The sequence below is a fragment of the Siniperca chuatsi genome, linkage group LG12 (genome assembly GCF_020085105.1).
Source record: "Siniperca chuatsi isolate FFG_IHB_CAS linkage group LG12, ASM2008510v1, whole genome shotgun sequence".
In the NCBI taxonomy this organism is placed as follows: domain Eukaryota; kingdom Metazoa; phylum Chordata; class Actinopteri; order Centrarchiformes; family Sinipercidae; genus Siniperca; species Siniperca chuatsi.
In genome coordinates, this window is record NC_058053.1 from 23,770,709 (window position 1) to 23,798,406 (window position 27,698).

General features: G+C 40.9%; 1 protein-coding gene and 1 long non-coding RNA gene across 2 annotated transcripts; one reads left to right on the forward strand and one right to left on the reverse strand.

Annotated features, from left to right (window-relative positions):
* Positions 1–851: 851 nt before the first annotated feature.
* On the reverse strand, positions 852–27,040 carry lats2 (large tumor suppressor kinase 2). Its single transcript, XM_044216787.1, has 8 exons — positions 26,462–27,040; positions 13,633–13,765; positions 11,865–13,453; positions 10,375–10,602; positions 9,764–10,118; positions 9,055–9,237; positions 7,937–8,043; positions 852–5,507 (listed from the first exon to the last, which is right to left on the reverse strand). Exons 1-8 carry the CDS (start codon positions 26,825–26,827, stop codon positions 4,950–4,952), a joined length of 3,519 nt encoding a protein of 1,172 aa, XP_044072722.1. The 5' UTR covers positions 26,828–27,040; the 3' UTR covers positions 852–4,949.
* On the forward strand, positions 20,814–27,185 carry LOC122885550. Its single transcript, XR_006380136.1, has 2 exons — positions 20,814–20,945; positions 27,039–27,185. It is a non-coding gene; the product is annotated as an uncharacterized LOC122885550 (long non-coding RNA).
* Positions 27,186–27,698: the final 513 nt, after the last annotated feature.

Genomic DNA, 27,698 nt, shown 5'->3' on the forward strand with positions numbered 1-27,698 from the left:
CATTGCGAAGGTGTCAGTTGTGACGACATTTCTCACTATTTTCAAAATAGGTAAAATAGAAAATAATCATTAGTTGCAGCTTCATATAAAATAGTTAAAAATTGCTCCTTAACCAACTACAACAGTAAAATCCTGCTTTTGCATGAATGCATGAGTAATAATAATCTATATAATAATAATAATAGTATATCAGTCACAGAGGACATTTTTCTGCATTATTATTTAACAGCTATACCCTGCAGAGTAAGAGTTCAGAAAAATATGATCCATAGGTATAAACTACCCAATTGTATACATACATAGATTTAAAAAAAAATCAACAAATAAATGATGATGATGTATTATTATAGGTTAGGATAAAACTTTATTGAACCCTGGGGGGAAATTCACAAGCATGTATGTAAAATAATTAAAATTAGCCCCATCTTTACTGTAACAGCTGTAACAATAAAGTGATGTACACATTTCATCAATAGTTATAATCCAGTGATACAATATAATATATATTATTCTGAAATCAGCCATTCTGCATGAGTACTTTTACTTTTGGTACTTTAATATAATTTCTGTCCATTTATTAAAGTCAGATAAACTATCTTTTTCAAATAATAGGGCATGTAAACTGAATTCAGATGGATTTATTCTGCAGAAATGTAATCCTTCCTTGTATATTACATTTAATTTACATGGTAAACAACAGATTTCTGCTCATGAGCCCAATTTTATTAGATAAAAAAAAAAATCTAATTCAATATGTGATCTAACTCCCAAGCTATGACAGGCCTAAACCTAACAGTTAGAAATGATAAAGTTAACATATCACCTTCCGTTCGCCCATTAATGCACTGAAATAAAGCACACTTCCAAGTTGGTTAATTTAATTTATACATACATTTTACACACAAGGACTGTGAAAGCATTTTTACAAATTCTCAGTTCATACATAAATGTAAAAAAGAGATAGCTGTCCACATTACATCATCTATAATACTGTGTAGACATGGATTTTTGAACATTAGCACAAGGGAAATTGAAAAAAAAAGGGGGGAAAAAGATACAAAAAATATGTATATCTGTATAAATATAAATTCAAGAGTAACAGAATTGTATCATACGTTAAGGAGCATCAAAGGCAACAAGAGGCTCCTTAGAGTAAAAATACAAAATGAAAAGGATACACAAGTAAGTCTCGTGAAGAAATCAGATCAAGTCAGTCAAAGATTGTCAGTCATCACTCTCTAACCGTAGAAACAGAAAACAAAAACACATCCAGGAAACACCTCACACACTTTGTGGAACTCACACACTCTGCAGAGAGCTGCGGCTCTCGTTATAAAGCTATTTTTCACAACGCAGTCCGTCCTGGTCGATGCAGATTGGCAACGCAGTCAATGAGAGGTTTAGAGAAGTGGAAGGACGTCTGGTCAGACATGTGGACCAGCTCAAAGAAAAACTGGATGGGGAAGAGTGAAAGAGCAACACCTGTCTGCCTTAATCTCAATGATGGTGGTCCATCCAGTGGTGCTGCGCTGTAGAAGTCTGGTTTATCTGGGCAGCTCACAGGCAACACTGGCTATGTTTACATGCAGGATACTGGCTTTAGTCCAGTTTAAGCCGCCATTAAACACATTCATGACAAACAGCAAAAAAAAAAAAAAAAAAAAGTTCTTTCACATAGTGATTACATTAGGTTTTTTGTGTATCCATGCGACATATCTGTCTGTCTGTTACATGAAATTCAAAATCTGAACAATCCACCTCAATTAAATAAAACCAGCAGTTTTATACATTTTAACATGACCTGAGTTGCAACATTATACAGCGGTGAGAACCCTGTTTCCCTTTCCTAAAACAATATGTTGCAACCAGAAATACATTGAGTTACAGAAAAGTGGCATCTAAATGGTATTTCCATGTGACCTTAAGGGAAAAAGTCAACTTCAGATTACAAATCTTATCAGTCTTTGAGCGCAGGAGTTGTAATTTCTTGTTTTGCCCACTTTCCCTCAACTTATGCCTTATCTAATTCTATTTACTGTAAGTTACTGACTAGAATAAGAAGAAGATGCATGTAAACAAAGCCAGTGTGAATGTGAAATGTCAACTTCCCCAGATCAACAACAATAACAGGTAAAAGAGGTCTGTGAAAAGGAGACAGTAATAAGAAGGCAATCGTTTAAGATTGTGCTGCTCACTTTAGAAAAAACAAGGCACATTTACAGAAAAAAACAAAACAATCAAATCTTCTGTAACAAATCTGATCCACACATTTTCCATCATTCTGCCAGTTATGCATCAGAGAAGTTCTGACTTCTTTAGCATTCCCAGTCGTTAAGTCAAATTCAGAATACTGTTGGAACCGTTCAGTTTGACACAAAGAGAGCACTGTTCACTGATTGTCAATAAGCAAGAAGGTACTGGGTGATAGTGTCGTCTGCTGGGCAGCAGAGCTCTAATACAGAACATAGTACAGGTCTGTAGTAAAAGTACAGAGTTACACAACACTCAAACTTGTGGTCATTTCGGATAAATAAAGAAAATGTACCAAACACTAACTCTTTGTTGAAGTTTAGCCATTTGCAGTTTTGTAAAATAGAGAAAGCTATTCATTCTTTTTTTTTTTCAAATTACATTTCCTGAAGCCAACCTGCCTCGCTCCACCTCTTCTTCTAACTTGTATCTACTCTCTTGCATCTCTTTCTGAAGCAGAATCCTTTACACCCTCCTCTCCTGCATCCAGGGCCAGCCTGTCTGCAGAAGGCGAAGAGTCTACCACCGATGTTCTGCAAACGCTGATCATCACTGTCGTCTCCTTCGTCATCGAGCGGCGACTCACACTCCAACATTCAATAAGAAAGGCACAAAGCTCATTACTTTCAAAACCCAAGCATACTCGGCAATTAAGCCAACACTTCTTTAAGCCACAACAAATGAAAACAGGTACACGTTATAACAATTATAATAATAATGTAAATAATATTAACCACAATAATAAGCAGCATGTTGTAACTGAAAAAAGAAAATATATATAAACCAATATATTTGTACATTTCAGTACTAAACGTTCAAAAGGATATTAAGTGTTTAGAAAACTATATATAATGTATTTTTTTGTATTGCACATAGTCATACTATCACGTTTGCTGTTGTAAGAACATGTTGCTTTTTGTTTTCATGACTGCCTCCAGAAGACAGAGGAGGCTGGTTAAGTTACAATGCAACTGTGGGACTGATCTTTGCAAAATAGCTGTAAAATTGTGTATCTTGGTGAATGTGTGTGTATGTGTGTGTTAGAGCTTTCAATCTCAGTCTGAAACCAACTCAGCCCCAACCGACCCGACGGGTTCAGGCCTGTCCAGGTCTGGCTCTGATGTCTCTTAATTTTCATGAATCAGGTTGGGTTTCATTCCATTCATCAGTTCTTTCCCTAAAACAAAGATTGGGAAACTATGTTTTGTGCTAACAAGTGAGCAATCTTCCCCCCGGTAAACAAGAATCTGAACGCAAGAAAATTTTCCATCTGATCCAATTCTTCTCCTCCTGTAATTTATGAGTAGAAATTCACTGCATGTGAGGCTTACAGCGACATTTCTGGTTTTAATCATGCTTGGGCTCAATAAATGCCACAGTGGTTTAGTCTTGGATCGGGCGAAAACAGAATCAGGCTTGATTTCTAGAGCCCCATACAAACTCTACACATGCTCTTTGTGCCTGTGTAGGTTAAGCATTTTTTGGAGGTGAGCTTTGAAATGGTCAGTTAGGATAGAGAATCGGTAACAGGAAACATTTTTTAAACACAAGGATATTTGTAACAGCAACATCTGAGGGATGAAGGATCAGACTCCATCTTTAGGACAAAACATTATACCAAACTACAGCTGGCACAAAATGAGGCAGTTGCAGATATATATGATTGATGAAGCAACCAAAAATATTTTGTTTGGTTAAATTGAGTCAAATTTTTGAAATTTGATCTGTTACAATTGTAGAAATTTAAACTGTAGACAAAGTAATATATCGAATTTGAAAACTGAATGCTGCAAAATACGACGCATTTTCTCTCTCACACCACAAGATGGCTGCTAAACAGTTTCTCTGTGGGTGAATGCTCATCAGAGGAATCTGGAAGACTTTGTTCGTCCATCTAGTCTGAGCCAACTTCTTGAAACGTCAATATGGACAATGAAATCTACCTGCAGAGAACTTTTTCACCCTTTATGACTGAGCAAAACCTGTACTGGATAAGTGTGCGTGAGTGTGTGCATGTGCATGCATGTGTCTTTGTAGCTTATTTTGCAGCAGCTGTGAAATAGGCGTGTTGCTTATTCAGTCCCCTCCCTGCGATCAACGAGTATACTGGTTCCACTCTTCACATCGCCCTGTCCAATATTCGAGTGTAAAGCAGCTCAGGTAGAACAGGAAGTGTCCCACGCTCACCGTGGAGGTGTTTCGTCGTCCGTAAGACACAAGGGTGGAAGGAATGGGACAAGAAACCGCTGGAAGAACCAGAAGCAGTCCTCGAATTAGAAATCTTGTCTGTGATTCAGACATCCTTACATTCCCAAGAATATTAACTACCTCCTTTCAACCTGTACAGTTTCTGAGTCTCGCTCTTGTAACCGCATATGCTTCACCCTTGATGCAGTCAGTCACATACAGAATGTTGTTTTTTGGTCCCGGATCAGGGGAGTTTTGTATTTGAAGTCATTGTGGACGCACTATAGATTCCACAAGGTGGCGATGTTCATCAATCCTGCTCCTGCAACTTAACAATCACACCTGATATGCATAAACACACACAGACACACCTGTGTAGCATGCACACCTCTACACACAGACACATACGCAGAAGAAGAGCAGTGGCAGGTGGGAGGGTCATGAGCTGAATGATGAGCATTAATTGGCAGTAATAGACACACGTCGCTCAGGAAGCCTGTCAGTCTGCAGCTCTAGACGTACACCGGTTCACATCCCTCCCCCTGCTCTCCCTCCTCCTCTTCATCGTCCTCTTCCTCCTCCTCCTCTTCTTGTTCCTCCTCCTCTTCTGGGCCCATGCAGGTGGCTCCGGTGATGCTTGGTGGCCCATCGCTGGCCTCAAGCGGTTTAGGGTAGCGGAAGGGGCAACCGTTGTCGTCGAAGAATCTGCGGAAGGTGAACTCGTAGAAAGCGTGCTCTGGGTGCTTCCCATGCGGGGAGCAGAGCATGTCCAAGGCGCGTGTGCTGTCCCCGCTGTCACTCCACGCCCCAGGGCCGCCCTCCTCCTCCACGGGGTCAAAGTTGGATGTGTCCATCGGGTGGGCGATCTTGGGCCGGTAGGGGGCTGGTTGCTGCCGCAGATTGCTGGAGAAGTCCATCTGGGCGAAGAAGGGGTGAGCCTTGATCTCGCCGGCGCCATTAGCACCAACACGATCCTCTGCGGAGCAGCAGAGACGGCCGATGATGTCGACGGCCTCAGGGCTCAGTTTGACCTGGGCAGGCACCTGCAGTGTGCTCTCCCAGTTAATGACCTGTGGAGGGGAGCGACACAATACATGAGGTTACCACAGCTACAGTAATGTCAGAAGCAGATGTTATACTGATATAATTAATCTGTTGGATTCACATTGGACGTTGACCTTGGAAACAGTAGTTGACTAATACTGTACAGTCTCACCACTGGGTTCACTCAGCAGCTGTTCTGGAGCTTTTGATTGTATCACAACATGTTCTTCAGATGGAGTTTGCCACCAGTTTGCCCAGTTGTCATAACAATAAAAATGTTTGAATTTCCATTTTATTCTCAGGACTTTTATTTTCTTTTATTTTTAGGCAACATTGTATGCTGAGGAAGATCGTGTGATTAGACTGAAAGCTCCAGAACAGCTACTGAATGGACCTTTTGGGTTTTTTTGTAGTCAGCTGCTGTTTCCAAGATCAAGAATGAACGTCCAATCTCAATTTTTGAGCTAACATGGTCAAGAAGTCCTTAAAGTAACTTGAACATTTACGTTTCCATGACAACTGGGCAAACTCCATCTGCTAAGGAAGACTGTGTGATATGATCGACAGCTCCAGCTTGTCAACTACATCTTTGACTCTTTGTATTTGACTTGTCAGGGTCACATTATTCCAAAAACAGCTTGTGACTCCAAAAGTGTACGGCTGGATACCACAAGGAGTATTGGGACTGTTCTTTTTTAATGATTTGGCTGAACTGACCCTTTAACAAAAAGGTCCCACAGACTCAAGAGGAGCTCATTTATTGGACATGGTTGTGGTAGCCTGTCATCCCGCCGTGTTTGAGATAATGCAACAAAAAATGTGATTCCACTTCCTGTAACTGTAGCTGAGGATGATGTCTACAGTGTGTCATTCACCTTCTCTGTTGTTCATAGAAGTCTGAATATAAGTCCAGCAATCTTTGTTCTTCCTGGGCACTGTGACGGCCCTATCGGCGGCTGACACCATACAGTGTTTTGATGAACCATGTTTATTGTTATTCTGGTTTACATTATGACACTACGTTAACAATTAGTGGTCATAGTTTTATCAGATTGGAGTTGTTAATATATTGTACCTAGTTTTCTCTTTGTTTCTCCACATGCTGCTGCTGAGTCGACTGCCCAGTTGGAGTTTGAGGTAGCTTTTTATGCTGAAAACAGGAAGTGGAAGGAGCCAACTCCCGGTGCTGGTGCAGGGGAACTCCAAAATACTTTCTTAATGAATGGGAGCATGTGGACATTCCTTTTGGGGTTTGGTGGTATTAGTTTTCAGTATTTACATTTATTGGTTGTTGCGTTTATTTTGGGTCTTTAATTGTATGGAGTTAGGTTTCTCTTCTTTGTGTTTGTGTAGGCTAGCCTATGTGTACATATACCCCTCTTTTTGTCTCATTTGGGAGGTTGGGTTTGTTCAGTTCAGACTTCTGCTGCAGTATTGTTTTATTGGCCTTAATTTAGTTAAAGGACCCAGATTTAGTACTATGTTATTGATACTTCTTTTTTTTGCTGATGTGTTTTAAACATTTGCAACTTTGTCTTTTCTATTGATTGAATGTTTGATTTGGCTAAATAAAAAGCCTTAACTTTCCAAAATTATCCTTGCGTATCCTTAATTAGTTTATACTTTTTAAGCATTTTGAATACTTCAAATTAAGATATACAGTATGAATTTACAGCATTTTCATGTAGGAACTCATTTCTTTCTACCGATGCTTTCTACATGAACGCTTTGAGCACCACAAGCCGAGTGCCATATAGTCCCATTATATTCAAAAAATGCAGACATCTCTACGGGTGATTTCTCCAAAACTCGGCAACTCACACCAAAACAATCTAGATGGATAAATAGCACTACAGGTAAGAGAAGATATGTATTTTTGATTTTGGGGTGAACTGTCCCTTTAAGCTCACCAAAACAATTCCGACCAGTGGTGAGATGTCGCTGTTGTGTAGATTTGGTTCATCAAAGACGCTAGCAAAGCAACACAGTACATAAAATAAGCACAGCACAAATGTCAGTCGGACCACCGTGTTTAACTATATTTCTATACGTTACAGTTGAAAATGGCAACAGAAATAAACAAATGTTCCGATTTTGCATATCTCTGCAATTCAAATCAACTGCCAGTCGTCGACCCGGAAGTGACTGTTGTTGTTAGCACGATGTCACGATGATTCGTTCTGTAGTTGGAGTCGAAGCTTAGCGCTTCAAGCTAGACAACAATAATGTGTAAGAAACCCTCAGTGCCTGTAGCCCAGCCCAGGTAAATAATCACCAGCCACCACTTCTATCTGTCTAATGCGCATAAACCCACGCACTTTGGAGCAATTTCCTGTAATTGGCCTGGCCTGCTGCGACTGAGCTGATCCCGGGACACCAGGCTGACATTCATTCATCCATTGGTCAATGATTGAATTTCTAAATCAAAGTGGGGATATTTTTCTTCTTCACTGACCTTAATCTGAGTCTCTGTAGGTGTGGGGGCCAGAAAGGGCGGTTGTCCCACCAGCATCTCAAACAGGATCACTCCCACGCTCCACCAGTCACACAGCTGGGTGTACCCTGCACGCAAGACACAAATATCAGATTAATCTGTAAGTGCTCTCACTTTAGAGACAAACATACTGCAAAGTCCAGTATTTTACATATTTGTACAGACACATATGTTCTATTGTGTTGGCTCTATACTTCAGCACATTAATCTGAAATGAAACAATGACTCTGAGGTTAAAATGCTGACCCTCAAGACTGGCTCAGGGTGTTAGTTCCACAATTTTTCAACCACAAGTAGGTCAAAAACAGGGATACAGTTTCTACTGTGTTCACCCACAATACCCTCAAATTAAAGCTCAATGTCAGCACTTCAACATCATAGCTATTTTTTATTTTTACATTTACTGCGCTTAGTACAGAGCTAACACAAGAAACAAATGTGTCACTGTCCAAATATTTATGAACTCTACTGCACATGCAAAACATGCTGCATGTCTAGGGTAATACTTATATTGTGAGCCAAGAAGTAAAAGCTTACTCTAATGTTATATAGGATAACAGTAAACTTACTAAACTAAATGCCTAAAATAAAAACATAGATTTGGCACAAGGATACTTTTGTCACAAAGGATTTGAAATTAAAGGAAAAGGAATTTTAACCTTATTTTGTTTAAATAAATTTGGGCAGATTAAACAAATAACTATGTACACGCATGGTCTGAAATTATTAGATGGCAAATGCAAAAACAAATTTGTATTTGGTTGATAAATCAGTTAATGTCACCTGTCACAACAGGTGCTAACCTTTTGACATGATAACCTTTGAATTCTTCAGCCTCTGGCCCATCTTCATACTGAATCCCTGCTGGCCATAATATGTACTCTCTTTCCAGCCATGAGCTAATCAAAACAGTGGCTGTGTGAAACAGGGTCCTGCCTCTGCTGCTTCTCTACACAAAACAGCAGCATCTAAACTCTTATGTCTGGATTGTTAAATAGCCAAACAAAAAAGGTTTTCAGTTGTCAGACACTTTATTTCAGATATTATCTGCAGCAAATATTCATCGTATTCTCACCCACCTTTGCGCAGCAGCACCTCTGGTGCGATGTAGTTAGGTGTTCCGACCAGGGAGTGAGCCAGGCAGCGCTGGTGCTGCCGGTTGGCGCGCTGCTCCAGTGTCATCAGCCGGTCGCCGCAGCGGCAGTTAGACACGTCGTCCCAGAAGTCACTGGGCTCCATGCTGTCCTGTCTGACGTGGCTCCCTGCAGACAGAAGAAGGGGAGCAATGCTGTTAAACTCCACACAGAAAATACATAATGACACACCGCCTGGATTAGCTGGATGGGAAAGGTAACACTCTGAACTACTGCCAACTGAGCAAAGCACTTAATGGCCAGCAAAGAAAACAGGCTGGACTTGGTAGCTGCCAAGTATGAATGTGTCTGAAAATACACCTACAAGCTCATTTAATTTTGCTTGTACATGATTTTTAAGATAAGACTATCAAAGCCAGAGGATACGGGTAAATGAATGAGATATATATGAAATATGATTTTCCATTAGAAATCAGTAAGATGTAGTTCTGAGAAAAATCTGTGAATATCGCTTTCATTTGTGCACTGGATAATACAGTATATTGTTACATATGGGTTGCATGTTTACAAAATCCATTGAATCCTCATAGAATCTCTTTAAAACTGTGTTAAATCATGTGTGTATGTGTATGTTAAGCTATTTTGGCCATATAGCACCAGTAGAGCACTAAACCATGATCACAAACTGCCTCACCTTTCTGGTAGTACTTGGAGTTGTGCGTCCAGCGGAAGCCCGTGCACAGGCCAAAGTCCGTCAGCTTGATGTGTCCATCCAGGTCAATGAGGATGTTGTCAGGCTTGATGTCGCGGTGGATGAAGCCCATCTTGTGAACGCTCTCGATGGCCAGTGTCAGCTCCGCCACGTAGAAGCGTGCCAGAGGTTCGGGGAAGACGCCCATTCGGATGAGCAGGCTCATCATGTCTCCTCCGGGGATGTAGTCCATGACAAAGTAGAGGCTGTCGCGGTCCTGGAAGGAGTAGTAGAGACGTACCACCCACTCGTTGTCTGCCTCCGCCAGGATGTCACGCTCTGCTTTCACATGGGCCACCTGCAAGGACAGTACTTACTCATTTGAGCTAGTTTACATAACAACATGTCATCATCAGTTTAAATAACTGCAATAATATCCACAAAAGGCACAAACTGGCTGTGCCTTGTTTGTGATGGATCAATATTGTATGAACAAACATGGTAAAAAGAGGTGAATGCCTCCACGTAACTGGTATAATTACACAGGCCCGAATTCAAGACTTCTTCAAAACAGTAATACTGCGTACTGTATGAACAGAAATGTATTAAATCACCTGGTTGCGGTTGAGGACATCTTTCTTGCGCAGTGTTTTCATGGCATAAAGTGCACCGGTGTCCACCTTACGCGTAAGACAGACTTCACCAAAGGCACCTATGCCCAACGTCTTAATTTTGACAAACATGGACTTGTCCATTTTGGCACGGCGTAGCCTGTTGTAGTTGGACTCTTTCTGGTTCAGCATCTTCCTCATCTGTTCCTGCTCTGCTTCCGATAGGCCAGCCTGAGCAAGACGGACAGGGGTTGAAGAAAGACGGTGAGGGGAATAAACAATGACAACACAAACCTTTCAAAAGCAGTCTCAGAAACAACTTAAAAAACAAGTTCATTTTTCATTTATAATTATTAATGACCAAGGAATGTGGCATGGGCTGAACCCAGCGCCCTGACCTTTGTTGTCAAATGTAACTAATTCTGTTGCCCAACTGTCTGGGTCTAGCTGTGGTATTTTTTTCTCCTCTGAAAAGGCCTTTCAATCACTTTAAAGTATGTCAAAAGGGCAGAGGCCAGAGTCACGACTCAGTACAAGCTTGTGCAAACACAAGTGTGAACTCACTGACTTCTCATTTCAAGGTCTTGTTTTTACCCTGTAAAGCACCTTGTAAACCTTGTTTTGGAAAGGTGCTATATACATGAAGTTACTTATCATTATTATTATTATTATTGTTGTTTAAAAAAAAAGTCCTAAGGGAAAATTATATGGATGACAACCTCTTGGACATCACTGCGCTGTACAACTCATTACCATTCTCAGATCCAAGAACTATACCAGTGGTTTTTCGGGTTTTATCCCATTCATTTCAAATTGCTTATACATTACTCCTGACCATATTCCAAGGCATGTTGATGACTTTCTTTATTGATTTTCAACCTAAAGACAGCCAATGGTTTCATTATCTTTCAATGCACCATGAAAATCAACTTCCAGAGACTCAAAGCTTGCTGGAGACAGAATAATCTTCACATTGAACAATATTTATTTGTCTAAATTTTACTCAGTTGATGCAGTCCAGGATGTCTGAAAACTGATGGATGTCTGCTCTACTGAAATGCACCACATAATACTTTAAATTTGGCTGTTTTTATAAAAATGAAAAATGTTGTTGCTTGCAAAATAGTAGATACTTACATAATCTAAGTTTGACACACAAAAATACATGTGCCAGCCATGTTTTCCACTACAATGGATCTCAAGCATGTGAGATCCACATGAAGTCTCTTGAAGCTGATTTTTAGATTTTATTGAAATATACTAAAACGGCTGCCTGGAATTGATCACACAGAGCATACAGGGGTTATGTGCATTGCTGAAGGGAGCTCAAGACACAAATTTTAAGACTTGCATGTTCATTTTCAATAATTTTAAGTTCATGGTCTGCTTAACCAAGAGGCTATCTCAGTGATTTCTGTTTGTTATTAAGATGATTCCACAACTAACGTGAGTTTGTAAAGTAGAGCAGGGAGTTCAGTAAAGGGCGGTCTTACCTTGGACATCTCTTGTTCCAGCTGAAGCCTACGGTTCAGTTTCTGCTGGTGGGTCTTCATCACATTCTCTATATGCTGTTCCATGTAGAACTTGAAAGCGAAAGGTGAGTAGGTCTTGATGCGTGACTCTCTCTTCTCCTCATCACGTCCATTCTTCCTCACCGGAACAGGTGACGTCTGAATCTGCTTCTTGTCTTTCACTGTTTTTTCTCCCTTGCCCATCTTTGTCTTCTCTTTCACCTGCTGGCTCTCCTCTGCCTTTCCGCTCCCTCCACTGCCACCATGTGTGCTTCTGGCAGCAGGGTTGCAAAGGTCCTGAGCTCCACACATGGCTCCGGGTCCTTCCATGGCCCCTGGCTCGCCAGTTGCCCCAGACATGAGCAGGTTTTTGGGGTAAGGTGGTGGTGGGCAGCGTGGCTCCTGAGCAGGCTCAAGAGAGTAGGTCTCCTCTGGCATGTAGGCCAGGGGTTCTGCTACGTCCTGGGCCTGAGCAGTCATCCAGCCGGGGTGACATGGTCCCACAGCCGTCTTGGGCTCTGGCCTCATCACACGGATACTCTTGACTGGCTGTTGGATGGGTGGGGATGTTACAGCCGTGATGGTGTTCGGAGGGCCCAAGGAGGGGTCCTGTTTGCCAGATGTGGGGGGTGCAGCCATAGCAGGCCGGATACCATTGGGCCCCGCAGAGCGACTGTTGAAGGAGTTGGTTCTGCTGGGGACGCGCACCTCCCCCCTGAATGGGCCCTGGGGCTGGGGTTGCCTGGCTGGAGGGGCCCCTTCAGGACCTGGAGGTCCCGCCCAGTGGTGCTCATACAGGTCCAGGTTGAGGCTGGCCCTGGATGGTGTCATCAAGCCCTGGGGCATATCGGAGAAGTCAGGGCCCATGGCTGCCACCCCACCTGGGGATCGGGACATCATGTGGACCTGGTGGGAGGTGGGGCTGGCCTGGCGTGGGTGGGAATGCGGGGGCAGGTACAGGTTAGCTGGGTACCCTCCCCCTCCTCCTCCCGGACCGTTCTGGCCCATGGCCCCTTTCCCCTGCATGTTGACATAGTTATCTGGGGGCGCCATGGGGGGCGGTGCCATCTTGTTCTGGAAGGAGGCAGTCCTCTTGACTCCATAGGCTGCAGGCTCCATCATGTGCGGCCTGGCATGGCCGTAGTCATAGTGGGGGCCTGGGACAGGGCCCCCTGGTGGCTGAGACTGGAGCTGCAGAGGCTGGCCAGGGACATTGTAGCTCATCATGGGCCCGTGCTGCTCCATACTGCCAGGGTAGCCCTTCTGCTGGGCCCCTGGAGGGTACATGGTGTTGGCTGGGTTGCTTACTGGTGGATAGCTGCCCATACTGGGAGGGCGACCCATTGGGTTTCCCATTGCAGGGCCCTGTGCTGCACCAGACGGGGGCATCATGTAGTTCATTACAGGGGGAGCGCTCATGTAGGGTCTGGGCATCTCACCCTCAGGGCCATATCCACCTGCCCCCTCATACATGGGAGCTCCCATCTGGTGGTACGGAGGCATGGGACCCGCCTCACCTGAAACCTCTAATGCAGGTCGGTGGTCCATTGAGTTTGGCATGCCAGCTTTTCCTGAAAGGACAAGGAATAAGATCACTCAATATATTAAATAATAATAGCAAATTGATACAACTTGTTGCAAAAAGTAATTAGATCAATAAGCATATACTGTAAATATATCTACTGAAGAGAAATGAAGAGTATATAAAAATCCACTGGCCAAAGTCAACTTATTGTGGTTGCATTTGTACCTGGTGAAGTCTGCTTGATGACACGGACAATGAGCTCATTGTGAGGGTCAAGGTACCCCATTTTGCTGATGTACTCTAAGGCCGCTTCGATGTTCCTACTTCCGGTCTGCTTCAGTGCCCGCACCGCCATCTCCTGGGAAGCACACACACAAACAAAAAGAGATGTTGAGAAACTTATAGATACCATACTTTGACACCCCATTTTTTTCATTTAACAAAAGAAGCCAAGGTTTTGAAATGCTTAATGTTGTCTAAACACAAGTAGCTGCACAAGAACATTGCCTAAATAAAGAGTCTAAAAATCTGAAATTAATTACACAAAAAAATACACAAAGGCATGTGCATGCCTGCAACACACACAATTTCAAAATGTGGATAATCTGCCTTGAAGGTGTCCATACACCCAACATAAAAAACACACACATTTAAAAAACAATAACATTGGCCCTGAGGTTCTCAAGCACCTGCATCCTCTCCATGTGGGGTCACATACCAGTGACTTCCTGTGTCTGTCACAACAACACACAAAAAACATACCACCAAAACGAGCTCAAATGACTATTGGAAATTGGAATAAGAATTTCTAGAAATGGGAATAATTTAAAATGTAGAAGGATGGAAAGTTTACTATAAGTTTTTATTGCTTTTTGTTTATGAGGTGAAATACACTGACAATTCCACAGTGAAAACAAACAATTTGAAACTGAAAAGGTTATGGTAGAGAAAAACGATGAGCGAACAGATCCTTATTTGGCAGTCAAAGAAAACTCTGAGCCGAGACAATTATCATACCACAACATAATAATTTGCAATTATTTAGGCTAATGTAAATGATTCAGTAGTTGTAGTCTAGCAGCAGGGTGTGGTCCTGTGTGTACCTCAGTGGCACTAACAGACAAGCTTCAATGGAAATGACCAGAAACAGCTCCTTTTAACAGACTGCACTGGTGTTTCTGAAAGTTTTAGCTCATGTAACACTAACTGCATAAACTTTATATCACTACCCACTATTTTCCAAAGCATACTGTAGTATTTTACATTTTTGAATGCATTCTTTCTTCATTTCTTGGGTTTTGTTCATTTCAGTATGGTTTAAGAACCCACAGACTCAAAACTTCCTTGAGACTGATCGCAGTGAATATCATGTCACATTTTCAGTCACAGTTATGTTGTCAAATTGTGTTAATGAAATTCAAAGCACTGACTGATCTATGCTGTGTTGCCAGAAAACCAAACACAGAAGACATGCAATAACACGTGGATATTGTGAAAACGATCATGGGAATTTGGAAGCATACTGCATTAAAAGATTCCAGTTTGGCAGCCAACTCTCAAATCTTGGATACAAGAGTTTCCTGCCATCAATAATGCACCACCCAAATTATTAATGTCTAGCTGATTTAGTTTGCATAAGATACTAAAAACACTAAAATACCATAATAAAAACGAAATTGTGTGCGTATTTTCAACTGAATTAAAGTTAACTGTGTTGTCAAGCAGCTTCCATAACTTCTCTTGAAGATCTATGCATCAAGTTAATTGCATTCTCCTTATTCTTCATGTAAAATGGCATTTAATTTAATTATTTGCCTTTTGGCTTGTCTTCCTCCTCAATCATACCTAAAGTGGGTCATAGGGAGCTCATCCCAGGCTCAAACAGGTGGGTCACTGAAAAAAACCCCAAAGGTATGTAGGTCACCTATGTGAAAAATGTTGGTTAACCACATTGGCATTTTCTATTCATCAGCTGCCGTGCAATTTATGATTAAGACAGAGCAGCAAAAATGTGAAGGAGGAAACATGCAGAGCATTCCTTTTGCGTTTACGGCCTTTTATTAAACAATGCCAATCATTCCTTTGGTTCTTGTGTTAATGTAAAGCAGGAGATCTTAAATGCTTTTCAGCTCAAATCCATTCAACCCCCCAGACAAAGACGCCTTAACATGTACTTAGGTTGTGGAAAGACACATAAACCAATTGTGGCTCTGATTTATAGTTTGAAATGTTGTGATTTATATCGATATAATAAAAAAGGGAAATAAAAGCCAAACTGACAGTTTTAATGGCCTTAAGTCATAGTCTGTTAGCTGCACCATTGCTACAGAATATTACATGACTCAAATAGCTCATTGTAGTGAAACTGCACAGGCAGTACCCTACTGTGTTATATTGTCCTTTTGTGTGATGCATAAGGATTTGCTGACAATATCTTAGGCTGTATATTATATACCACTTACTGCACATGATTTCTGTTCAACCGAAGTCTGTCCATTATACAACAAAATGTTGTTTCATCAGTTTCCATTTAACTACTTGCTGCCCGTGGGGTAATATCTATTTATTAGTAAAATCCCCCTTAATAATAGCCTTTCTACTTAAATTCACCTCATTAGTGTTCTTCATGAAAACACTCTTGTTTATGTTGTGTGGTAGTACATTGAGTTGATCTGAACAGCAAATCAAAATTCCTTCAGATAGTGTGGTGGGGGAACAAGGCGAGGAACGACTGCCTTTATCTTTATGAACTTCCTGTCTTTTTCACAATAGTAAACATGTAAACAAACAGGATAGCAGAGAGTGAGATGAACACAACACAAACTCTGTCTTTCCTTCTCCGACTGAGCGACCCACACCTAGATGAGGAAATCCCCTCAAATGGCATATGACCTCACTGCAAAGACATTTCAACCCAGACCTCTGCCCGGCCGCTCTGACAGAGCCGCCATTCACCCCCGACACTCAGGTGCCCCTGCTGGCCACACGCAGTAACAGCAGCCACAAATGAAAGTCTTCTGCCTTTTATAGATGACATTAGGTGGATTTCATTATTTGGACAGTCACTCAGAGGGCCTGACATTGTTAAATCCTTGCGATAAACTATAACTAACTGAGGGTGCTTTGGATGTAAAACCTACATACGTGCATATTTATTACTACATAGTCATTAAAATGTTATTTTATTTTCTAAGCATTTAGCTGATTCCTTGAGTAACTTCACATTAGGGCAATAGTATGATAATTGTCAATAACTGAATCCGCAGTATCTTAAGCATATAGTTGTAGTTTTACACCATAAATATAAAAAAATGGCATTCTACTGCTATTATAACATTACAGCATTATCATTTATGGACTACCGCAATGGCGTTTCCCCTTCTCTTTCCAAAAAGACCATTAAACATGTGCAGCACATTCAGATTGCTGCTGCCAGATTCTTACAAGAACCAGGAGAACTGAGCACATTATTCCTACTCTTAAATCTTTACAACGGCTTAAAGGCCATTTTAGAAGATTTTAAAGTGCTGCTGCTAGTTTATAAATCATTCAGCTGGCAAACGTGCCTCAAGTCACAGCCAAAATGGTAAAAATGCATTTATGCTGCACACAGATGAAGGCAACATGATGTTCTTCAATGTGCAGCAACTTTAGCTGCTTTCAAACCAAATTTAAAAACTCTCCTGTTTTCTTCTTCTTTTAATGAATTTTCTCTGGTGCACTTTTTTTTTTACTTTAGTACATTTGGGGCAACTTATTATTGAACTGTCACTGCACTGAAACTATTTACACTCATTGCCAGTTTATTGGGTATACCTAGCAAAAGCTAATATGATCTAATACAACAGTCCTGCAAAAAACAAAATCCTACATGAAGGTTATAATGTTCAATTTTAGAAAGGTGTTGATTCAACTATATGATCCTTTTTGAAGGCTGTAATTTGCTTGGTGCTGTGTTACACTGACAGGTGTTTCTATTATACTGTCCATTTGGGTAGGCCAAATAACAAAAACGGCTCCCTGTATAATGCTGTATATAAAGGCAAAATAAAAAGGACTCGCATCAGGATCGGGGCCAAAAAACGTGATCAGGACATTCCTATTAAATTGATCTATTTTAACTGATTTTATTTTTCTCTTCAGTTATGTTTTAAATGTTGTTCTAATGTATTTTGCCTTATGTAAAGCCCTTTGAATGGTGTCTGTGTTTGAAATGTGCTATACAAATTAACCTGCTAGACCTTATATGTAATATTAGCATCTTTTTTAGCATAATAAAATAATAATAATAATAATAATTAGCATTAGCATAATTTTGTAACCAGCTTCAAAACAGTTACTACCATGAGGGCCTCGAAGGTTTTTTATTGTAATATCATGCAAAGATGTATTATGTCATCTGACAACAGAAGCAACAACATGTCTTTGCCATTAGAGTGCAAGGAAATGCAAGAACAGCAAGTTGTAGCCCTGTGTAGCCATTTTGTGCCCCTTTTACCAGACAGACTGGCCAGCTTTATTTGTTGGGAGGACACTAAATCAAACTTAAATGGTTTAAAAGTGGGACCATGCCGCAAACGTAGGCACAGTCAGCTCTCAAAGCCAGGAAATACCAAGGCCACACACTCTCTATGCTTTCTGTAACGTGTGTGAGTGTGTGGTGTCTATCACAGGGCGTCTATATAAATACACTACTGCATGCAGCATGCACACGCCTGCTTTCGACCCCTCCCATTGCATCCGCATGTTCATACACACATACATAACTACATCCCTGAACCCAAGACTGACCATCCACACACACACACACACACACACACCACTGTTTATACTTGGTTTCCTGTGTGTACGTGTATGTGTGTGTCTGTTGCATTCCTGCGAAGCCAGTAGAGAGTGGTGGCTGCCAGTAATGTCACAATATGTCCTTCTCTCGCCTGTTTCTACCTTGTTTGCTTTCCTTCTGCTTCTCATGCGGGCCATTTCAAATTCTAATTTGCTTTAATGGCATGATGAAAATTAAGTTTTAGAATTAGCAAGTTGTACATGGTTTACAATGTGCAAGTATAGTAATACAGAATACATTTTTGGGCATTTCTGCCTTTATTAGATAGTACAGTATAGAGCTGAAAGGAAATGAGGTGAAAGGACTTGCAACAAATGTCCCCACCCAGACTCTAAACAGGCACATTGTGATTACATGGTCAATGTCAAAAGGCTGTGGTATGCTCAAAACAAACTAGTATGAACAAGGTGGATGGCAGAAGTGTTTTAGCTGTTCTGAATGGCCGCACTCGAAGGTGGGGTGAAAAGAGAGGGACAAGCCACGATAACTGTTCTAATGGGGATAACGGCGCACACTTTCAGACTCCTTGAACGCATTCATAGAGTTTCACTCAGTTGTACACACTAAAAGAAATAATTTTGTAAAGAATGAAAACAAAAAGAGCTTGAGGGAGAAGGTCAAACCCTGCTTACTTTCTCACTTTCATACACCTGACCAATCACAGCAAGAAGAGGGTGTGGATGTCGGATTTCGAAATCCGACAATGTCAGGCACAGCCCTCCCAATTCTGACTGCTCCAATTTGGTTGGAGTATACTGACGCCTTTAAACCCTATGGCCACCAAGACCCATTCAAGTAAGACAATAAATGTTTGCATATTACTACATAGTGTACAATAATGACAGAAAAATAAATAATTGAAAAAAAAAAACTATATTAAGATGAGATACAGTTTAATGATTAAATGTAACAGTACTGGTGATATTTAAGATTTATATAAAATATATAAAATTTATATGACCGCCCCCAAGTTCAAGATGAGTCATCAAAAATATTTTAATGTTTTACAGGAAGAGAAAAGAGGCATTTTGATACAATTTTGAAAAAATACAAAAAATAATAATTTTGTGAAAACATATTTAGCATCTAACAAGAGAAACGAACAGCTGACACAGGGACAGGGATTAGGATTCACTGTCTTTGAATATTAGCTGCCTTCTTCAAGGCATAACCGAAATGTCAGTGCATTTTACCTGATTATTATTAATTATTATCGCGTGATAATGGTGAGACCCATAGAAGACAAGTTTTCCTTCTCTGCTGTCATGATCTCTTTTTCCCACTCAATACATTTTATCTTTTGTTTTACAGAATAGTAAACCAGTATTTGTAATAAGTATAAAATATTTGGTTTAAAACATAACCTCAAATATCTCAGCTGACATTAAACAGTTATGAGAGAGTTATATTAAAACTGACATATTTATTGAACTATCAAAACACAGGAATACTCTGCTTTTTATTGTTCGTCGCTTCCTCTCTTGGCTCGTGTGTGTGTGTGTATGTGTGTGTGTGTGTGTGTGTGTGTGTGTGTATGTGTGTGCCTGGTGACCCCGGCTGTCATGGCGACAGATGTTCCTTGCTCACATTCCTCGGCCCAGGAAGCAGGAATTCAAGCTATTTGCATTCAGGATAGTCTTTCTCCCATTTCTCTCTCTCCCCATCAAAAATATCCAGGCCACATTTGTACCCTTGTCATAATGGTTGTGAGCCACAAGCCGCCGAGTTATCCCAAACGCATAATCACCAGCCTACAAACTTTATACACACACACACACACACACACACACACACACACACACACAAACTGCTCTGACAGACTGACATAACAACACAGGCTGAGTTACACACACACACACACACTCTTTTTCTTTGCACGAGGGTGACAGTCAACAACATTATCCAGAGTGTTTTTTGATATTAGTTGTCTCTTTTACCCAATTCTGAAACACATTCCAGCTTGGGACCCTGCAAATCAAAGCCATATGGAGGACGTTCAGGAGCAGAGTGCAGATGGATGGACATGCATCATTTCCACACAGAGAGCCATAAAACATGCGTCTTCCTCCCTCCTCTTCCTCATTCATGGCAGTAACGTGCAAAAAGCTCCTGCAGACAAAATAAGTGCACGACAATGCTTAAGCAAGGTTACACCTTACTTATACGTTATTACAGTGTGAGTCGAGGAAAGCCACGTCCCCTACCCCAACATACAAACCATGAACACTAACGAATACACTGCTTCCAAGTCACGTCCTGTGGCCTCATCGTTACATAAACACCGCAGTGTTTGCTTACTCACACGTCGAAGGCTTTAATATGCTTAGCATGCACCGGATTCCTGCCTGGCCGCAGTTTGTCCTGTACATACAGTAGAAGGCCTGTGAGGATGGCCGAGCAGTTTAGGGAAGGAAAGTGCTGAACGCACCCTCCTTCCCTTGATTTCCTTTCTTTCCCTGTCATCTCGATGCGTGGCATGCCACCCCCACCCCCCCACACCCCCTCCCTCGCTCCCCCTCCAAAACATTTCCTCCTTTAAAAAAAAAAAAAGAAGAAGCGATTATGTAACGAGCCACATTGCTCTGTAATTTGCAGCTGGAGAAGACGGGAGAGACGAAGAGTAGGACGAGGCTAGCTGATAAGAGTTGGGCTGAACAAATGGAGATGCGTCCAGAAGAGGTGAAGGAGAAATTAGGTAAGGGGTGTTCAAGGACATAGTAGCTGATCTACGGCAGCCACGATGGCTCTGGAATATGCTTGAAAAAGAAAAAATTGAGACCAACAATTGGCCTAAACAAGTGGCCTAAAAATGGTGGCTGTTTCTCTGTCAGAGGCAAAGTCCATCACAGTAAAGACGTCCAGGGCAACGGTACTAATGGGTTATTGATGACACACAAACATTAGTACAGTTAAGTGTGATGAGAGAAAGGTCGAGAGGTGTGTAAAGACACTTTCTAGTCCGTATTCAACATGTTGAATTAGCATCAGAGGCAGTTGAGAGAGAGCTCTCTGATTGGCTGTTCAGACACCTGAATCAGTGATTTCACCCATTCAAGGCAGGTTCTTCTTACTATTTCACCTCCGCCTTTTCCTTTCTTTCATCAGAGCAAAGTAAAGGAAAAGACTTTACCGAAAAACATTTTATCAGACAGTAAGAAGAAGTAGTGGTGTGCTTGAGGACTGATCCTTATGATCTTTTATCAGACATATTCTCAAACCAGACTTGAGTGCAATAGGGAACACAGTGGTGTGAAAATGATTGCCTATTTAGTTTCGCTTGTCTTTCAATGATGTTTCTTGGATTATGAAGTCAGATTAAGTGTTGCAAAGCAGTTGATCTGTCAGCCTTGGTCAGTGCTTGTTGTTTGAGGTCAGTTTGGAGTGTCAGGGAAAATAAATCAAACCATGTCAAGAAGCAACAGCCTCACAAACAAGCACATAAAATTCAAGAGTTTTTAAAACCCTTTTAAAGCAGTCTGAAATTGAATTTAAGACCCTTCAGACCACCAAAAATGTAAATTATTATTATTATTATTATTATTATTATTATTATTATTATTTTATTTTATATGTATGTATGTATGTATGTATGTATGTATGTATGTATGTATGTATGTATATATATATATATGTATGTATGTATGTATGTATGTATGTATGTATGTATGTATGTATGTGTGTGTTGTATTAGTACATTATTTAAAGATTCAGTAAGTGAAATAATATGAACAGTTTTGTTTGCAAAAGAGCAAGAAAAAAAAAACATTCACTTCAATTCTCTAATCCATATTGATTACATTGTACTTTTGTTAATATTGAACAGCCTTGTAAACAAACTCTGTTCTGTGCTCTCACATCGTGGCATTTATTTTGGTCTAATAGGCTTTGAATTTGAAATTATTTGAGTGAAAACTCTGCCTGAAGCTAAAATGAGTATTGGATTCTTGATTACTCACATTCTTATTGGTACGCTATTATTGAATTCACTTCAATTACGATCGATCAATCATTCACTGTAATTAATGTCAATCAATCAAAACAAACACAAAGACTGCAGTAGAGAGTCTGACAGACCAGAGTCAGAGGGGGAGGAGAGGCGACGTGTTGGGTGGTGACTCGACTGCAGCAGAAGGAACTGTTCCACCCTGCTGCCATTGAATGTTCACTTCCTGTTTGTATTGACTGGGCCGGCACTGCTCTGGGGCATTTACAATGGTGGCAGCAATGGATGTCAACTAGAAGCCGGCAGTGAAGCCGAGGAAATGGCTGCCAATGGAGCCTATACGTTTTTCAGTTTCTTCTATCATCTTTGACAGATGTTTGAAATGTACTGGAGGAGCATTGGTGTCCAAAATGAACTTTCATGCTCTCCTGCCAGTATTTTTTCTTGTTAAATTATTGTATATACTATATTTCTGCATTTCCAGAGCAAATAACAGATACTGTGTGAAGAGCAAAAACAGCAGGTTCAGATTTGAAGTGGCCAATATGACAATAATATTGAGTTGTGAGACACTATACATTCAGGCAATGCCAACAATAATTTTGTGAAAATGGAACATCTCATAGATTATGCCTTTTGAAAGCTTGTTTCCTAATAAAACATGTAATCCAGTAAAGTTTAATGTCTTCAGGGTCAGTAAAAGATAAGTCCATTTGAAAGACAGGAGAAATTATTACCATTTTAAGATTAAAAATACTATCAAATATCGACATCCAGATGCCAACTTACAACTTGCTAACATTACATTTTGATGTTGGGTATGTTTTTTCATGTTTAAACTCTTACTTGAGAAAATTCCACCACTTTTCAAAACAAATAACATAAGCTCCAAAATGCTCAGTAAAGTCAAGCCAGAAATAGGGTTTCTTCTCTGAGCTCCTAAAAGCACTTTGGATACTTTCAACTTGTTTTTTGGTATGTTGATCCTCATGTTGTCTATTTGGTGTTCTTAAAACAACCATGTGTCAACTAACACACTACTAACCATCCAGAGAACAGATCAGCAGGCAGCCAATCAGGGGCCTGTTACAGATGACATTTAAATCTTACTGTCTCTAACAGTCAGTTAAGAGTCAGTTTGGTGAGTGTTAATTACTGACAACTTTTACCTGAATCTTAGCCCTAGTGGAACTAATCACAACTTCATTTTCACAACTACTCCTGAATAACTCGATTCCTACAACAAATTACTTAACAGTGGTGGAAGACGTATTCAGATGCTTTACCTAAGGAAAAGTACCACAACAACAATCTAAAGTATCAAAGGTAAAAGTACTCATTGTGCATAGGAATGGCCCCTGAGACTGATATATTGTCTTTGCTTTTTAATCTTTGCTTTTTTTTAAAATACTGGATAATTTGACCTCAAACAGTTATTTAAAGGAAACCATTTGAGAAGTTTAGAGGGGAGATGCCCCTTTGGTGGAACCGCTTACAACTCATAGATATCTGAAATGTGACAAGGGGGCCCAGACTGCTGGTTTAATCTTTAACAATGCATTGTATTTTAAAAGCATATCATATGTTTCCTATGTAAACTTTTAATCTGAAAAGTAACTAGTAACTATTGCTGTCAAATAAAGTAGAATAAAAATTAAAATATTTGCCTCAGAAATGTATTGGAGTAGAAGTATAAAATAACATCTAATGGAAATACAGTACTTAGTTACTTTCCACCACTGCTACTAAAAACTCTATAAAGTACCATGTTGCCTTAATCAACGTCACACCCAAGTCTCTATATCAGATTTCGAAACATACTTAAGTATAAAAATTTGCATGACTAAATTCCAGCCATCCTGTTAGGGAACCAACCAAGGAAGCTGAAACCTGACTGCCAGCCTGCTGAAGTGTTACTGTGCAAATCACTGAATCAGTCCTGCAGTCTGCTTTTCTCTAAGTGACTACCGGCCACCTTAAAGAAACATGCAGCCGAAAAGTATGACGAAATGATCACAGTACAGTTAAAAACAAATCACACTTGCCCAGTGAAACAGATAAAGTTGCAGGGGAAAAGAATGAACTGCTGTGCCCACTGACCCTCTAACGGAGCACACAGTCGGTCCAGGCATGTAAGACGGGGAAGCAAGACGCAGAGCAAAGGCCCTGCTATCAGCAAACACCCAACAAACGGCGGGTCTTTGGCTGTGATAAGTTGAAATCGATTTGGCTTGGCCCCACTGCCTCTCCCTGCAGGAGCAGCCTCATAACTCCACTGTAGCGGGGAGGATTTCTTCGTAGTGCTGTGCATGGGCTTGAGCATTCTTCACATGCCGAGCTCCATCACAGGTCCCGTCCTCTAACCACTGGTGTACCAAATCTAAACTGGACCAGATGGCATTTTGTGATGACATGCTGGGATTCATTTATTTGGCTTGGTTGCCCCTCAAACCTGCCTCATTCAGTTCAGTTAGAGACATTTCCAAGTATGCCTTTCAACAGTTCCCAAAGAGAAGATATTGAATAACATTTTGAGGGTTGTTTTGGCTGCTGGTCAGACTATGCATGCAGTAATTAGTGCACGTTTAGTGTGACAGATTTCCTCATTCATTTCCAGCGAATCCTGTACCAGGATAAATCTCTATGTGGTGTCACGGCATTTAATAAGCTTTCAAACTGGACTTAGTGGTTCATATTTCATCTTCCAATAGTAGATAGTAGCAACAAACCCACACCAACGCAATCCTCCTTTCATTGTTATTGATATTGTTGAATTGAAAGTGCCCTTATTTTCAGCCCCAATGTCACGACAAGATGCAACATGATGAATTTCTGTCTCCTTAATTAGCACTTCGTAACAGGTGCGATGAATTGTTGTAGTCCACTTAACACTTTCAGTGTTTAAAAGTATAAAATCAGATTTTTGGGACATGCACCAAAACCATTTCACATATTAAACTTCCTTCAAATCCTTGCAGATGTAACTTTTAAAACTCGACTTAAGCTGTAAATATGGGAGATGTGTAAAAGTGTGGAGATGCACTATAATGTTGTGGTTTTATGTTGACGTCAACTCTCCCTCAACTCAAGGGAAGTGAAGTGACCCCTGATTAACAGTATCCACATGATGCCTTTAGTGATTCCTGAGGCTGAAGGTTTTCCCATGGAAACACTCTCCTTCCTCACTCTTCTCCTGAGTCGTTTGATGGCGCTCTTGCATGACTCAAGCAGCACGGAGGGAGTAAACGGCAAATGCTCATGCCCGCGTTACGTAACCACAGCGCAGTACACTTGGCAGGGACGACTTGTATTGTATTGCCTAAGAGTGTATGGCACTCTTGACTGCTTTCATTAAAAATTCCTGACTGAAGGAGGCAGAGCGACTTCGAACATCTGAGTGAAGTGGCTTTTACAGCAACAGAGCAACACTTGCTAAGACACACACAAAACCAACATATTCATACACTGTACTAATACACACTACAATACGTCCTCTGTTTCTCTGCTTCTTGTGAATGTCTCACACATTCACACACAGCAGGGGTGTAAAAATGCATCATGGAACAACAGTTTGCAATACAAAAATGTGACAATAGCATAAAGGCAATGAAAGATCAATCACAATAGTAACTCAATCTAATCAGTTATGATTCCTAAATGTTACTTATTTGTATGGAGGACTCAAATAAAAATCATCCATTAACACTGCTTCCTGTAAATCAGAAAGTTTGCAGTTGTAAAAACATGTACTCCTAAAATCTAAAATTAGATTTAGATTTTGAAGTTTTGTTTGTGGGCAACTGACGTGTTTGTTCAACCAAGTTGACATTTGTTCTTTATCTTTTATATTTTACTTTAGTTTAACGAAGATAAAGATTTGTTTGTTAAATAAAAGCAGCTTAATGTTTTAAGGAATTTTCTTTAGGAAATTCTATTGCATGCATTTTCACTTCCTCGTAAATTTTCTGGAGACTCAACTGAGAAGTTTACAAATAGAATATCCAGTTAATCTAATATTACCACAAAGCAGTCTCACTCACTGATTTACAACATTGCCTGCAAGGCACTAATACACCTACTGGTTTAAAGGGATTGTTAGCTTGGTATAAACAGTCTAAGAAAAGTGCATCAAACGAAGCACATTATCATGCACCGGACTGGACCATTCACTCCTACAAGAAACTGTCAAGACACAAACCCATATACGCACACACGTGCACGCTCTCTCACACACACACACACACTCTCTTCCTCTCTCTCTGGCTCACCTGATCACAGCCGGCGTTGACCAGCTCCTGCAGCATCTGCCGGTTGACCTCCCCAGCGCCTGCAGGGTGTCCTGACCCAGAAGATGGGCCCGACTCATTGGCAAAGGGCATGAGGGACTTGCGGATTTCCCGCAGGGCACTCTGGTAGTTGTTGAACTTCTGCGGGGGTCGGAGCTGCTGCTGTCGGCTGGCTGTGTCTTTCCCACTCTTGCAGTCGGCCCCTCTGCCGCCCTCTGTCCGGGAGCTGCCCCCGTGCAGGGCCTGGCTCATCAGCTTGGCCGGCTGCTTCAGACCCTCCTTGATCTCCTGAAGCCTCTGGCGTGTGTTGCCCACATACGGGGCAGCTGGAAAAGTCTTGGGCCTCATGGCCTCAGTGCCCAGGGCAGGCCCCTACTCTAAAAGGGAAACACGCACACTGGCACTCACTCCCCTACACCCTCCAAAAGATCCCTTTCAAGCTGGCTGACCTAAATAGATAAAGAGTCTCCGGTAGCACAGATTGGAGGCACAGATTTGGGAGTCCTCCTCTGTGTCCCTTATTTTTTTGTATCTCTCTTTGTGTTTTTTATTCCTGCAGATGCTGGTGGGCTGGATGCCAGTGAGGTGTGGTACTACAGGCATTCCATGGTGTGTCTTTCAAGGCTCAGGTTCGAGCTTATTCCAGGAAATACAGCCGGTCACGAGGGCACCACGGAGCCAAACCATGATGCTGCCAATCTTCGCCTGTGGAGGAAGGGATGGAGTTAGAGCACGGAGACTGTGGTCATGCATAGTGTTCATGTTTTTCTTATTTTCTAAAATTAAAGCAAGCACTGGGCAGCTTACATCTTAAGCACAGGAAAGTTGTGCTTTTAATTAAAAAGACCAAATATAGAAGTAGAAGTGAAGCAGAAATGTTAACGGTTCATCAGAAAGGACACTGCAAAAGGGTCTCAGACATTTTGCTGTAATAGAAGGTAAAAGCTTTGGAATTTTAAATATGTTGTTAATCAATACCCTGCTACAATGCAGGGTATTGATGAACTGAAATAATAAATGTACAAAAAAAATACAATTTCCCCTATCGGGTTTTATACAGTTGTGTGGCACATGAGAGGTGGCTGACGTGATCAGCTGATATCTGGTATTTATGGTAGTCTTTTCCAGTCTGATATCAGCTTGACTTTAATCTATATGTCACAAACTTCAAAACAAAATGACTTGATTTTAACTAATGGTTACAAAGTATGGCAAACAT